Here is a 17,009-nt window from a genome sequence, read left to right on the forward strand (position 1 = left end):
AGTCTATTCAAACTAAAATGTAAAGCATACTGGTCTACCGACGTGAACTTTGATAATATGTAAAATAGGAAAAGTCTACAATTATTGGGTAACATCTATGTTTTTTACATATGATTGAGAATGTAAACTTCAAAATACATTTGTTTAAATGAGATTTTTTATTAACAAATAGCATAAAGAAGGATTTCTACGAACCAATTAAAGCATTATCATGAGGGAAAATGTAGTTTCTCAAATCCAAGTGACCTAAGAAAAATAAAAAAACTCCGATATAATGTTAAAGATGTTAAATTGTACATACCATGCAAACCAAGCATTCCATTGATTTTGCTGGAGATTTCTAAAGATATTTTTGTCTGTCCTTTTTTGGATAACTTGTGTACAACAGATCCAAGAGTCAAGATGGCAGAATTGTAAATGTGTTTGTCAAATGATACGTTGGTAAATGTTCCATTGTGAAAAGCTATATCTTCTAACACTTTTATAACATTCTGAAAAAGTATAAATGCATTACACCAATTCTTCTGAGTTTCTTTGTTTTATCTTAATTAGGATCAATTCTTACACTGGGACAGCTCAGTGTTCTGAAATATTTCACAAATAAGGGGTTCAAGTTAAAATGGAATGACAGCAAACGGTGTGTTAATACATTCATCAGTCATTGTAAAAACAATGAATTCCTGAAAAGTGAAAACTGCCAATATCGACTTTGACCTTTATGTTTATTATCAGTAACACCATATACAATTTTTTTAGGTGCAGCAGTTGAAAGTTATTGCTTGGATACTACATAAAGTGCCATTTTCCGATCAATCAAGGACCATATATTCTGAACGATAATAGTGAAAAATCATGTAAATCGAACCTCACCTCATTTTGTCATCAATATACAAAGAACATGAACTGAATCCCTGCCGTAGTTGACAAGGTACGACTCCAAATAAATAACAGAATTACCGACGGCCTTTACAAAAAAATTGACATTCAGACAACTATCTCCTTAGAGTTCAAATGAAGATAATGTAACTATTTGCATTTACTTCACCTAGGACCTGCAGTTATGTTAAAGCGCCTAAGGAGCACATCAGACCGTGTTTGCATTGCTTGGTCTTTAGTTTTCTTTGTTATGTTTTGTACATTGTAGTTTGTAATTGGTCGTTTGTTTTTGGTCGACTTTCGTTTTATTGGTATGACATTGTCAGTTTGTTATCGACAAGGTTAAATGTCCCTTAGGTACTTCTCGGCCCTCATTTATTTGCAATTCTTGATTTGGTGATCTTTTTTTGCTGTGTAAATTTTCTCTTCAGATATTAGTATTATATAATGCTCAAGATAATAGCCAACATAAATCAGTGAAAATATAAGACCATGCAATCTAAACAGAATATTTCCATAGTCCGAAAAGTGCAAAATATAATACTTGTCAAAGAAAAACACACCTAAATATCATTCCATGCATCATATATTGCGTAACATATCTGTAAAATAACCTTTACGTTGACCAATGAACCAAGCCAATGAGGTCAATGTCAGATGAAATCTTTCAGACAGACATGTACACCCTACAATCATTCCATACACCACATATAGTTGACATACGCATTTAGTATTTGAGAAACGAATCATGTAACTTTAACATTGATCACTGAAACATGAAATGAGGTCGTGACCAGGTATAGTTTGCGACATAGGTATAGGACACGAAGCCCTATCAAGGATCCCATTTACCAAATTATCATATTACTCATTTGCAAGGTAAGAAGCATCAAGGTCTTCTACCTTCTGAGACTTAAAGCTTAAAACAATTAGTTAACATCGTCACCGGATTCATATTTCTATGTCTCATAGTCGCTGACATGCTTCACAGGCAAGACAAAAACTAGGTTAAATTGTTTGTTGAAGCACTATAGGTCTTATAAAAAAATGATTGATAATTTCCGACTACTATTAAAAATGAAACTCAAGTCAAGATCACGGACATCTTTTTTAACCCTTTCCTCCATTGATTGTTCTTTTTGCATACTTGATTCGCATAGGATTTTTCCAATACAGTGCTGAAAATATGCTTTAAATGCATTGCGAAAAACAAATATTTCATCAACTAAAAAAAAAGTCGGATATTCCTACGGTATTCCTATAGTATGTAATAAAGATGGCAGCCAATTACATGATTTGATATCTATGATCTGTGTCAACTGTGTATGCATAAGTTAAGACAATCATTCATGACCAATTTAAAAACTAGATACCGTCAGGACGACAGTGTAGCAAAGATGGTTCATATTAGCTGGGTGAGATTAGAGAATGTTATCGACACCAAGTGATAAATATAGCTCATATAACGTTTTGTTTCAAGGTATTGCAACATAGTACACTAATATGATTTAAAGAAAGTCAACGTCAATGTCAGAAATATATTAGTTGTTTGCGATTCATTTGATGTGTTTGACTTGTTTGCCGTTATCATGGTTTTCTCTCGTGTTCGGTTTTTTTTTCTTTTACTTTTTATTAGAATCTAGAAAAAATGTATACAACTTATTACAAAAAAAGGATGTACTATAATGTTCTAACACCGTTTCAAAAATATGTATACAAATTTTATAGAAAAGCATCTTAGTTTTATTTAAAGCATGCGCAGGAAGCCAAAAAAATCTAAAGGTAGTTTAATAGAAAAAAAACAGATTTATTTTATTATTTGCCAAAATGAAGATTTTACTCTTCCTTTTTTTTAAATGGTAAAAAATATGGGTCACCACGCTATTTTTCAAGGTACAATTCATTAACAGTTATTATTAACCAGTTAGTATAATTATAAGCTTAACTGTCCTATCATTATAATAGGTGTCAATACATTATTTTACCCAAAATAGTCACCCCGGTCCATTATGACTTTTACCCGGTCCATTATGACTCATATCCGGTCCATTATTGATTTGTTGCCAGTCCTTTATGAGCACGTGCAATAATGTTGAAAAACCAAAAAAAAATGGCTGACATCAGTGTCCGCTTCGATTTCAATTTTATGTTTTGAAAAGATCTGTGCAACTTTTCTGTGGAATTACCTACAAGTCCAGGACTGCGTAACTTCTTTTAGCAACATTTTGCGTGCTATATTTAGAACCGGAACTCTATAGACGCAGACGACAGTACAGTATGGCAGGCCTTGTTCCTGCAAAAATATCGGACAGATACGCCAAGAATGGCGAAGACATGCTTGATGTTTTGTCTCATGACATAATGAGGTACGAAATGCTTGCAGAGAAGGAGACGTTCGACGCTCTTACCTCCGTCCTGCAAGGGGAACAATCCCATGACAATGTCGAGCTACATGAAATCGAAGTAAACCGCTTGAACAATGACAACAACAACAATGACGAAGGTGATCCGACGGAAACACACGAGCAGCGTGACACAGGAAGCAGTAGATTTAGATCAGTTTCCAATGAGGACACAGACGAATTTCTCAGGAAAAATGTAAATAAAAACACGGACTACAAAACAAGATCAGATGTTAAAACTTTCTACACCTGGGCACAGCAAGTAGGAGAGTTTAGAGAGCTGCAGATGATTCCGTTTAAGGAACTAGATGCTATTTTAGCCCGGTTTTACTTAGGTTAGTTTAAAAGTTTTTTACTTCAACTTAAAGACTCCTAAAAATATGTTACTATGGTAATGATTTTTGATAAAATAGATTTGTACATGCTTTAGCCAGCTTCGTGACGGCTTACGGATAGGAACATGTATACTGAATTTTTTAGTCTGTCCAATATCATTCAGGACATCTTGTTTATATTTTGTAATATCAGTCTGTCCGTCCTATACTAACTTTTGAATTTCAGCTGAAGTTACGCTTGTATGTAGGCTGAATCCTTGCAAACAGCTAGTCAGATCTTCATTGAATTTTGTACACTCATTCAAAATAAGAAAATTAAAATGAAAATTCAATACAAGTTAACAATTTCATAGCACAATTTACCGTGTGAGACATCTGTGTTTTCTTGTTGATATCAATTGATTTTTGTATGATACATGTATATTTTTTGTATTTCATGTAAATTTTGTACATACAGAGTGAGGATACAGGCTGAATGGGGTTAATGTTCACTTTTTTATGTTTCTATTTAAAGGTGTAAGGAACAAAGAGGGACAGGAGTATGAACCAGACACGCTTACAGGATTCCAGAATAATATTGAGAGACACCTGAAAAACAATAAAGAAGAAAACTATGGCCGAGGCCGCACAGTTATATGGCCGTAAAGTCAATCATTCAACCCGTAAAACTTTTGCAACCAGTTTGTTACATTCAGAGCGCCCACCTACTGAAGTTGCCCAGCTAGGCGGATGGAAAGGAATCTCGACACTCACACACTATAATTTTCCGTCTATGAAACAACAAGACCAGGCATCAAATATCATATCAAATGTTGTCATTCCTCCATGTTCCAGCAATCAGAATGAAACGGCACCTGAGAATTCAGATAAGGATACCAGTGACTGTCCTGAATATGATATTCACATTGTTTCCTCTCAAGAAAAAACTCTTGATATTCATTATGACAAGGAAAATGATTCAGAGCTATCTATGTTTGAAAAACCATCTCAGGCTTCTAGCATTGTTAACAATAGTAAAAGTAACATGATTGCCAATAGAAAAGACTGCAGTAATCCATTCAGTATTCTAACTGGCGCTGTTATTAATGGTGGAGTCATAAATCAAAACATATTTTCTGGGAAGAGGAAACGGGATGACTTTTCCAGCTCTCAAGAGTCTTAATAATTATCAGACAAGTTCCTAATTCAATCTGTATTTGTTGTCCTTGTTGAAAAATTTTGTTATCAGTAAATAATTAAGAAAATATACAATTCCATTTTTATTGCCTCAGAACTGGTTAATAAAAGTATTAATAAATGGGTAATTTAATAATGGACTGGTTATATATCCTCGGTCCGTAATAACGGCCCGCGGATTACTGTAATGGCCCTCGGCGTTGCCTCGGGCCATTACAGCAATCCTTGGGCCGTTATTACAGACCTTGGATATATAACCAGTCCATTATAAAATTACCCATTTATTAATACTATACTAAAGTTTGCTAAGATTGTTCATGAAAAAACACTTTTTTGTGCATAAAAAAAAAATCTAAATGATATAATTTTGAAATAAAATTTGAGAATATGGGTTTTATAATATTTTTTAAAAAAAAAGAAAAAGAAAAAATTGTGTCACCAAACTTTTGTTCTTGCTAAAAGTAAAAACAAATCTCTATATGTCCAGTTTAAATTTTGTACTAAAAGAGTTTTCTCTCCTAAAATTGCTTTATTCGAAAAATTAAATCTAAAATCACAAATATTTAGTATTTGTTAAAACATTTTCGATATATAAAGAACTAGACCTATTATTTACTGTAATTGCACAATTCAAGATGGCGGTATACCACTGAACTACCTTAAACAGTTTATACATGTAATATGCAATGCAATTTAGAATTGGGTCACAATTGAAGATTTGTAGTTGTTGACTTAATTGCGAAAGTAATGTATATCGATATAAGGACAAGGATAAACCAGTATATATATTACACCTTCTTGCTAAAATTGGGGCATGGAAATACAAGATGTTGCACTAGTAAGCGAACTTTTGTCTTAAACTGTCATTTAGATCTCGACAATATGAGAAATTAGTGAAAAAAAATAATTTAGTCATGTTCAGTCTTTTTAGATTTATTGACTGCTGTAAATCTAGTACTGTTCAGACGACTCGCTTGCAATCAATTCAGTGCTGTGTAGACGATTCTCTGACAATCATTTTAGTACTTTTCAGAAAATTCGCTTGCCATCAATTCTGTTCTGTTCAGACTTTTGCTTGCATTCAATTCAGTATTGTTGAGTAGCATTTCAGTTTATTTAGCAAATTGTTGATCTGAACAACTACTAAACAGTCTATTAACATAGACGGAACAATACAAAATTGCAAGCGAATGGCATGAATAGTACTGAATTTACCGCAGTCTCTAAGTATAAAAATTGAAACAAGAACGTTTAAAAGTACACGGATGTCCCACTCGCACTATCATTTTCTATGTTCAGTTGACCGTGAAATAGGGGTCAAAACTAATTTGGCATAAAAACTAAAAAGATCATATCGTAAGGAATATGTGTACTACTAAGTTTTAAGTTTATTGGACCTCAACTTCATCAAAAGCTACCTCTCCAAAAAAAACTTAAACCTAGGTTGGGCATAAAAATAACATGAAGTTTCCATGTTATGCTCAGTCTTTTAAGAATTGTTCAGATTAAAATGACGTTTCAGGTCAAATCTTGTTTACTAGTATTGGCACATCGATACCAGAGAAGTTTTCTTAAGTTTTCTAAAGTCCAATGATTGTAACTTTTTCAAAAGTAAATCAACAAGAATATAACTCATATGCACTGGAAGTATTCATCTCGCAAATATGTGATTCCAAATATTTATTCAATGCTTACATTACAGCATAGAACTTTTTTTCGGCTTTAGCGCTGTAATGAAATGAAGTATAAACTAAACTCGCTCAACTCACAGTTGACAGCTTATTACAAAACTACATGCATATATATATATATGTATACATTGAAATCCTGCTTTACACTGAAAGTAGTGCTAGGTGTTTAAAATGTTTTGGATATTTTGAAAATTCAGTGCTGAGCTAATAAGACAAATTAGTTAATGTTATTATAAGCTTCCTTTGATATTAGTATTATTTGTAAACTTAATACCTGATGTGGGGGCATTTCCATTCCTGCCACGTGGATGAAAAATCGCTGAAACAATTTGTATTCTGGTTTTGGTGCTAAAAGAACTAATTTGACAATCAACTGTTGACTGGTGTTTGTGTTTAATGCTTCGAAGGCATCTAGCATTATTGCTTTGATTTCAAAATTCTCCTCATTACTGAAATATTCAATAACATTTATGAAAACTATAACAATCTATGGTTTCCATTAACTAATGACACCAACCACCCCCCACCCCCGCAATGAACATATTTTAACTTCCAAGGCCAATAAATAGAAAAAAAAATACTTTTTTAAACATTTCTCACAAGAAATGCCTCATGAGTGATTAACAATGTCATATTTTATATATTTCTATTTCAAAGGTGACTCAATCCTGTAAGATAGTTTGTTGTCTAATTTTTTTAACACCTTATTGATACAAGACCTTATTGATAATGGCCTCTGACATAAATTTTATAAAAAGGTGTGAGATTGTTTACAATGCAATGTTCAATAAAAAAAAAACACGTTTTTTGGTGGTTGATATTAAATCTCATGGTTCTTGGCAGTGGTTTCTTTTATTCTTTGCATTGTGGATTTCAATATCATTGGCATAATTTTTAATATTTTTTGATATTTTGTGTTAGTTAGATTAATTTACAGTTCTCAAGATATCAAGGTCAAAAAAATAATTTAAAGGTCATGGAACGTTTTCTTGTAGTTGTTATGGAAGGATTGAACTGTTGTCTTACATTGCCAATCTAAATGTGAAATAAAAGATTTGAATTACATCAGGTTACAGTTGAGCTCCCATTGTCAGACTGAAATGGGCAATTAGTTTAGCTTTTATAGTTTAATTTTGAGTGTCAAAGCATTCCAATTCTGGGAAAATCGCATGGTCATTTAAATTTCATGCCATCTATTCGACCAATGGATTGCTTATGTATTTGTTCGAACGAAATGTTGACTTGTATTCAACAATTTTTAGAAGCAAAATCAATATAACTTTCTCTAATTACCCAGATTACTTACAAGATATGCCGTACGATAATGCAATTTCATAATGTTTAGCAGTACGTAGGTTTCTGGTTGCTTGTCAAAGTCTGGCTTAAATTTGGGTACTTTTTCAACGTTTGCAGTAGACTATTAATTACCGTGGCATCTAGCACTCTTATTGATACATTATCAATCGAATTGCACATCTTATGCAGTAAAAAACGACACCTTTACTGTTCAAACCACAAACACATATAAGTATTAACCAGATTCTATCAATCATTATAAATTATTGCTTTCATTCATATCTAAGGTAAATATACATACTTATTTTGAAGATGTTGAAAGTAATCAAATGCAATCTTTTTTATTTCCTCATCTGATAATAGCTTCAACATACTGACAATTCTAAAGAAACATTCATTTACAAGCGGTGATCCTTAGGAAAAAAAATAGTTCCATTATTTTTCAAAACACAAAAACACAAGTAATCACTTAAAAACGTAAAAAAAGATTAAACTAGGTTGTAAAAAATGTTTTGATCCCTTTCAATTATAATTAGTTTAACAATTTGCATAAAGATTGAATATCTAAATGAAGTGCAGATGGACATTTGAATAAATTTGTCCTGTTGGTTATCAGTCTCATTGGAGTATACTTTACACCTCCGTAGCAAATGTTCTATATACATATTCTGATAAAAACCCAAATAGAGTTCAATTATAAAAGGTTAAAGGATATTTTGTGGATTTGTTTTCCTGATGTTAATTTGTGGAGGCAGATAAATACGTTAGTTTTTACCTTGTAGAGGCTGATGTCTAATACATGTGATATTACTCCGGATGTCTTTTAAGATTTCAGTCACGTTCACGTTCCCTTTTTTGTTTCTCTCAAACTGAAACCATATTGAATATATCATATCATTATTTTCAGGCTTTTATGTCATATCCAGGAAAGAATTGTCTTTCTTCTTTTAGGTTCATACAACTCCCAATGCTTGTATTTTTTACCTTGAGTTGTTTCTTTCTGAATAAATTTACGTGTGGCGTTCCTGCGATACTCCTGTTTTTGTTTGTAACCTTGATTTGTATCTTTCTGAATCGATTTATGAGATTTAAAGATAGGTTAAGTACTTGATAAGCTGATGATCAAATATGAAGTCATTCTGTTCCCGGAAAATGTGATGGAAATATCTGTTGGACACACAGAGAGACAACAATGATATATATAGCCACCATATATCACGTGACATGTGAAAGATGGCTGATATTTTTTTTCCGTGAGGGAAAATATTCAGAAAATTGTGATTAAACCCGGTTTATTGTCTAAAAGGTTGATTATTTCTATGGATTATGTTTTCCTTTGCGATATGTTTATATGATGCAAGAATCTCGGAATAAAAGAAAGAAAGGGAACAGTAGTGGTAGTGAATCGAATGGTTATGCGAACAAACAATACAAAGTAGACCCGTCAGAAGATAAAGACTATGAACAAAGTGGCAGTATCTCAGTAAGTGAAATATTAAGTCAAACTAACACTGTATTATATGACTCAGATGAATCTAAACTAGACACTAGCGTTTTTGTTGAATCTCAGTCACAGTCACCACTCTCATATTCTCAAATTTTAAAAAAGCAACCTGGCGAGATGGCGTCACCAAAAAGCGATTCGGAAAAATTAGACACTCTTATAAATGCCGTAAAGGGATTGAAAAACAGTCAAGATGAAATGAAAAAAATGTTTGAGTCAAAACTAGATAAACTTAGAACGGACTTGATGACCAGTGTTGACACTAAAATACGAGCATTACGTGATGAGTTATCAGTCGATATAGCACTAGAAGCAAAACGTACGGATCAAGTGTTGACATCTATTCAATCTATGCAGATACGCATTGACGACCTCGATCAACACCGAAGTGATTTCAACGTAAACGCTAACGGTACAGCTAACGGTAAACATACACAAGACAATAGTCCAGAGTTATCGGTAACGGTTAGTGGTATACCGCAAACTGAAGAGGAAGATTTACTGCTGAAAGTTAACGATTTAATGAAAGCCCTAGGGGAAGATGTATATTCAAGTATGAACATAACACATGTAAATCGCTTTCCGTCTAAAATAGAAAACCGCCCCGGAATTATTAGAATAAGCTTTAGGGACCCTGGTGAAAAAAGTCTGGTTCTTAGAAACAAACGTAATTTAAAGGATATTGAACAGTACAAAAACGTTTATATTAGAAGTAGCAAATCACGCATTGAACGTTTAATAGAAATGAATGCCCGAGCAGTGCTTCGCAAGCTACCCGAAGGCGGTTCATTACGTGTGGATGCTAGTGGTCGTATCAAACCTCGGATTCAGAGAGTTCAAGATCAGCAGCAAGTTCGTAATGAGAATGGTGAATAGGATTTAACCCGGTCGTACGAATCAATAAAATTAGGAACAATTAACATATGTGGATGGACGAGAGACAATTGTGAATTAAGAAAAGGTATCTTCAAATCGATTAACTGTGATATAATTTGTGTTTGCGAAACGCATTTAGCTAAAGATGATGTAATTAATGTACCTGGATTTTCTTGGTTTGGTTTTAACAGAGTTGATATACACAAAAATGCACCGAAACCATCTGGCGGGATAGGAATTTTAGTTAAAACATGGATTCTTGAACATTATAACGCCTCAGTTATTGATAGATCATTCGATGGTATTTTAGGATTAAAATTTGAAAATAGAACGAATGATTCCAACTTTTTAGTATTTACATGTTATCTTCCTCCTGAAAATTCATCTAGAGGCCGTGATGCTCCGAGTTTTTTTGCTCACTTACTAGCACAGATATATTTAAATGACGAATGTGATGCAATATTGCTTACAGGGGATTTTAATTCGAGAATTGGATCATTACCAGATACACTGAACGATATAGACTGTGTTCCAATGAGAAATACAATCGATAAAAGCATTAATCAGCACGGTCACGAATTTATAGACTTCCTCAATGAATCGAAATTTTGTGTATTAAATGGAAGATTTCAGGGTTGTGATAATTTCACTTCTATTTCAACGAGAGGCAAATCCGTGGTTGACAATATTTGTGTTCCTCATGACGTGTTTGATAAATGTAAAAAGTTTGAAGTGCTTACGGCGGAATCTATCGTTAATAACAATTCTTTGTTTGGATTATTAGGTGGGAAATCAAGACTACCCGACCATTCATTATTAATTACAGAGTTTACGGTCACGCATTTTGAACAGGCGGTTTCGACAGATAATGAGATGAAAAGAGCACGATTTAAAATTAACCAAATACCGTTAGACTTTATGAGTAGTGAGATACGGAGAAATGCCTTGATGAATATTATCACTGACATCGAACACTCGCGAGAAACTCAGGAAAACATTGACGTGATTTATGAAAATTTATGCACCGAGATAATCGCAGAAATGACCGATAAAATCCCACAATATTGTAAATATAACTCTAAGAAGCGTTTTCGAACAAAAAAGCCGTACTGGAACGAAACTCTGACTGAACTTTGTAATAAGATGCGTACATGTGAAAAAGATTTCGTCAAGTATTCTGGGAGGAGAAATATTAAAACAACTTTGCGCAATAACTACATGCAAGCTAGAAAATGTTTCGACAAAAATCTAAGACGGGCAGAACGTACCTATAGAAGAACAGTAGCGGTAGAAATAGAGACAATGACGAGCAAAAATCCAACTGACTTTTGGGAAAAAATACGTAAATTAGGACCTAGAAGTAACAAATGTATACCACAGGAAGTCGTTGATGATGATGGTACTATAACTAGATCTGAACAAAAAGTTTTGGAAAGATGGCGTTGTGATTTTGAAAATTTATACAATGGTTTGTCGAGTGATGAATTTGATTCAGAACACTATACTCAAGCTAAAGTACACAAAAACCTATTAGAGGAAAATATGGAGGACCCTTTGTATATGCCGAATAATCTTTTAAATGAGAACATATCAAGAAATGAAATAAATTCTATAGTAATGCAAGCGAAACTACGATCTGCAAGTGGATATGACGAAATACCATACGATGTTTTAAAATTTCCTGTAGTTATTGAAATAATACACAATCTTTTTCAACTGATTTTTGACTCGAGTTTAATTCCGTCCGCCTGGAGAAAATCCATAATTTGTCCTATATTAAAGGATCCGTCGTCAGATGCACGTATTCCGATGAATTACAGAGGAGTCAGTCTATTATCATGTGTAAGCAAACTCTATAGCGCATTTGTTAACAAGAGATTATCAAGTTTTCTAGAGACTGAAAATATTCTTGCAGATGAACAGAATGGGTTCAGGAAAAATAGGTCTTGTGAAGATCATATTTTTACCTTAAACAGTATTGTGAGAAACAATCACAACGTCTTTGCGGCATTCATTGACTTAAAAAAGTGCTTTGATTTCGTTGATAGAGACATGATGTTGTATAAGTTGCGCTTAAATAATATAGACGGCAAAATTTACAATTCAATTAAAAGCATTTATCAGCATACAAGCTCCTGTGTGCGTATCAACAATAAGCTGACGAATTGGTTTGACTGTAAATCCGGCGTAAAACAAGGGGATAACGTTTCTCCGACACTTTTCTCTATCTTCATCAACGATTTGGTTAAAGAAGTAAATGATTTGAATTTAGGATTTGATATTAATGGAAGACAAATTTCACTTCTACTTTACGCTGATGATATTGTTATGCTCGCAAAAAGTGAGGATGAACTTCAACAAATGTTAAATGTGATTCATAGCTGGTGTAAACGTTGGAGGGTTCTGATCAACACGGACAAATCTAAGTGCGTGCACTTTCGTAAAGGACGTAAAAAGCAGAGTGAATTTAACTTTTCAATCGGCAATAATGCGTTAAAAACAGTGGACGATTATAAATACTTAGGTGTAACTTTTAACTGTAAAGGTAACTTTAATTTACATGCAGAGACTTTGGCTAAAGGTGCAGGAAGAGCCTTAGGTAAAATTATCTCGAAAATCCATAGTTTAAAGGATTTTGGTTTTCAGTCTTATGAAAAACTTTTTAATTCGTGTGTTACTCCAATCCTCGACTACGCATCTGGAATATGGGGAAATAGGAAGTTCCAATCAATAGACAACGTACAGAACAGAGCAATTCGATATTACTTAGGCGTTCACAGATTTGCACCAATTCTAGCACTGTACGGGGATACTGGATGGATACCAAGTCAGTTTCGGCATTGGGTAAACATTATTCGCTACTGGAATAGGCTATTATCGTTTGAAGACGACCGATTAACGAAAGTGGTGTTCAATATGGATTATGATCGTTGCACAAACAATTGGTGTAGTGACACTAAAGATATTTTCACGGAACTTAATATGTTACATTATTATGAAAGTAGAACAATGGTGGATTTAAAATCTTTTGAACAAATTGTACGAACTCATTACAGTGATATATGGAGAGAGTCCCTGATAAATAAGCCAAAGCTACGATCTTACTTAAACTTTAAAACAAACTTCGAACTAGAGCACTATGTAAAACTAAATTTTACGAAACACGAGCGATCTGTGCTAGCCCAGTTTAGATGCGGGATATTACCGATCAGAATTGAGACTGGTAGATATATTGGGGAACCAGTAGAAAACAGACTATGTCGTTTTTGTAACTCTCAAAATGTTGAAAGTGAGCTACATTTTCTTATAAACTGCACATTTTATAATGATATCAGACAAACTGTTTTTAGCGAGATATTAATGGTGCCTGACTATACGCAACTAGATGACCAGGGAAAATTAACATTTCTAATGGTGAACCATCCAAGGAAAATAGCTAAATACTTAGCAGCGTCACTTTTCCGTAGAAAACAAACAGTTTACTCTAGTTAACATTCTTAAACTTTTTTACAAACTTTAGATGAATTTATCATTATATGAACTTTTACAATCGTTAATTCTTAATCTATAATTATCTGTATTTAAATTTAAATTGGCAATTGACACGTGATATTAGAACATTTATCATTGAACTAAAAGTAAAAGGTGACTTATTGGTCCATTGGGCCGGGTGTATTATATATGTAACTATATTTTGTACAAATTTATATATTTATGCTGACTTACACATGTCACTATAATAAACAATTTACTTACTTACTTTACTTACTATAGCCAGCTGCCACCCCCTCTCATAAAGCAGGCTATTATAATCAAATAAACATGTTTTATTCTTTTAAACTATACACAAGTATCCCACAATTAATGTAAACAATAGGTTGCAAACAATGCAATTTTTCATATGATTTATATTTTTAAGGCGCATAACAAGATCATGCAAAAAATAGTTGATCTCCTTAATTCTCGAATTAGTCTAAGGCCTTTTTAAAAAAAACATCTTTCATACATATTCAATAAAAAAAAAAAAAAAAAAATGTAGGCTTGAGAGTGCTTTCAATTTAATTTTCAATATTTATTACAATTTAAGCTAAGTTTTCGGTTAAAAGCATGATCAGCACCGATTTTATTTCTTCAAGCACTGCTGATATAATAAACCTTCGATATAGATTTAATTACGATATGAGGTGATGTGTTGGCTTGCTGGTGCTTACAAAATAAATTACATTTATATGGGTCACAACACTTGTAACAAGAGGCTGTCACAACGACAGCAAACCGGATTTATTAACATTTATTTGTGTCCTAGCAATATCACAAGAACCATTACTGATGATTGATGAAAGTGAAAATCGTCAAAATCAAATGTGACCTCTATTTTGTCATCAGTATCAACATATTAAAGTTTGAAAAGCTTTAATTGAATGGTTCGTGAGTAAATGCAACAACATGAATGGAAACACCATTTTTCCATTTTTCAAGAACCATAACTCCTGAACGGTAAAAGTCAAAATCGTCATTATTGAACTTGACCTCTATTGTGTCATCAGTAACAACATATTAAAATTTGAAAAGCTTTGGATGAATGGTTCATGAGAAAATGCACGGACACGACTGGAAACACCATTTTTCAATCTTTCAAGAACCATAACTCCTGAACGTTAAAAGTCAAAATCGTCATTATTGAACTTGACCTCCATTTAGTCATCAGTAACAACATATTAGAATTTGAAAAGCTTTGGTTGAATGGTTCATGAGAAAATGCGCGGACATGACTGGAAACACCATTTTTCAATCTTTCAAGAACCATAACTCCTGAACGGTGAAAGTCAAAATCGTCATTATTAAAGTTGACCTCAATTTTGTCACCAGTAATAACATATTAAAATTTGGGAAGCTTTGGGAGAACAGTTCATGCGTAAATGCACGGACACGACTGGAAACGCAAATTTTCAATCTTTCAAGAACCATAACTCCTGAACGGTAAAAGTCAAAATCACCATTATTGAACTTGACCTTCATTTAGTTGACAGTAACAACATATTAAAATTCTAAAAGCTTTGGTTGAACGGTTCATGAGAAAATGCACGGACACGACTGGAAACACCATTTTTCAATCTTTCAAGAACCATAACTCCTGAACGTTAAAAGTCAAAATCGTCATTATTGAACTTGACCTCCATTTAGTCATCAGTAACAACATATTAGAATTTGAAAAGCTTTGGTTGAATGGTTCATGATAAAATGCGCGGACATGACTGGAAACACCATTTTTCAATCTTTCAAGAACCATAACTCCTGAACGGTAAAAGTCAAAATCGTCATTATTAAAGTTGACCTCAATTTTGTCACCAGTAACAACATATTAAAATTTGGGAAGCTTTGGGAGAACAGTTCATGCGTAAATGCACGGACACGACTGGAAACGCCATTTTTCAATCTTTCAAGAACCATAACTCCTGAACGGTAAAAGTCAAAATCGCCATTATTGAACTTGACCTTCATTTAGTTGTCAGTAACAACAGATTAAAATTTTAAAAGCTTTGGTTGAACGGTTCATGAGTTAATGCACGGACAATATTTGATTGCCCCCCGCCCGACCGACCGACCGCCCGGCCGCCGAGCATCCCCAAATCAATAACCGACATTTTTGTCACAAAAATCCGGTTAAAAATGAGTCATCGTGTACTTCTTGTGTATAATTTTGAGTTTAGAATGGCGTACATTATCACTAAACTAGTATATATATTTATTTGTTTTGGGCCAGCTGAAGGGCGCCTCCGAGTCCGATTATATCCAGCTGCACTGAAGACCTATTGGTGACCTTCTGCTGTTGTGTGTTCTATAGTCTGGTTGTTGTCTCTTTGACACATTCCCCATTTCCATTTTAATTGTATTCAGTGATAAACCTTAACCTTTAATAAAAAAAAATAATCTTAAATGAAGTTTTGGGTTGTGAGTACATACAATGTAATGTTTGATATGCGTTTTACTTTTTACTTCCAATTGGCATTAATCCTATAAAAATAGTTGATCGTTTTAGACAAACATCGAGTATTTCTATATAAAAAAGAAGATGTGGTATGATTGCCAATGAGACACAATCCACAAAAGACCAAAATGACAAAAACATTAACTATTATAGGTCACCGTATGGCCTTCAACAATGAGCAAAGCCCATACCGCATATAGTCAGCTATAAAAGTCCCCGATAAGACAATGTAAAACAATTCAAGCGAGAAAACTAACGGCCTTATTTAAGTAAAAAAAGTTAACATATGTTCTATTTTCTTCATGGTCTATGTTCATATGGTCTATGTTCCTCACATCTGTTTGTTGCGGAGGACAATACCTGACATGGATTTATTCATTACATCATACGTTACCTCTTTAATACTAAAAAGCAAATAACCCTACCTGATCAACATGAATATTTCCTGCAGAGACATTCTTTGGTTTGACATACAACTCCTTCACTTCATGTCTGGTCACAAAAACCAATTCTCCCTTACCGAATGCACTCATTTCAGGAAGTGCTTAAAAAGAAAATTTAAAAATATTTCAAATGAATTATGCATTAAGCATGTTAAGTTATTACATGTTGGTATCGATGGCTATGTTTCCTCAGTTCATAAATTTATACACCAAAGATATTTGACCCGTTGCATACCTTATCCGAGAAATGGACCTAACCAGAATAGTAAATGTTCATCAATGAACTATGAATAAAGAAGACATGTTATTTAAGGTACATTCATGGTATACCGTCATCTTGAACTGTATTATTGCATTACACAACCAGTTTATTTATTTGTTCAAATCTGCAAATATGTACACAGATGTGAAATTTTATTGG

The 17,009-nt window shown here is 33.4% G+C and overlaps 2 protein-coding genes across 2 annotated transcripts in view; one reads left to right on the forward strand and one right to left on the reverse strand.

The window, feature by feature from the left end:
- Positions 1-34: 34 nt before the first annotated feature.
- Positions 35-17,009, reverse strand: part of LOC134684588 (uncharacterized) — a 31,711-nt gene continuing 14,736 nt past the window's right edge. The window contains exons 8-13 of the mRNA XM_063543885.1: positions 16,571-16,689; positions 8,552-8,645; positions 8,078-8,189; positions 6,755-6,929; positions 302-491; positions 35-75 (exon numbers count right to left, since the gene is read on the reverse strand). Coding sequence (XP_063399955.1) covers positions 35-75; positions 302-491; positions 6,755-6,929; positions 8,078-8,189; positions 8,552-8,645; positions 16,571-16,689 — 731 coding nt within the window. The remainder of the gene's footprint in view (positions 76-301; positions 492-6,754; positions 6,930-8,077; positions 8,190-8,551; positions 8,646-16,570; positions 16,690-17,009) is intronic.
- LOC134685656 (uncharacterized) lies at positions 2,854-4,890 on the forward strand. The gene is made up of 2 exons (XM_063545609.1): positions 2,854-3,613; positions 4,128-4,890. The coding sequence occupies exons 1-2, from the start codon at positions 3,154-3,156 to the stop codon at positions 4,256-4,258; spliced, it is 591 nt and encodes a 196-aa protein (XP_063401679.1). The 5' UTR covers positions 2,854-3,153; the 3' UTR covers positions 4,259-4,890.

This window comes from Mytilus trossulus, chromosome 9 (genome assembly GCF_036588685.1).
Source record: "Mytilus trossulus isolate FHL-02 chromosome 9, PNRI_Mtr1.1.1.hap1, whole genome shotgun sequence".
NCBI classification, from domain to species: Eukaryota; Metazoa; Mollusca; class Bivalvia; order Mytilida; family Mytilidae; genus Mytilus; species Mytilus trossulus.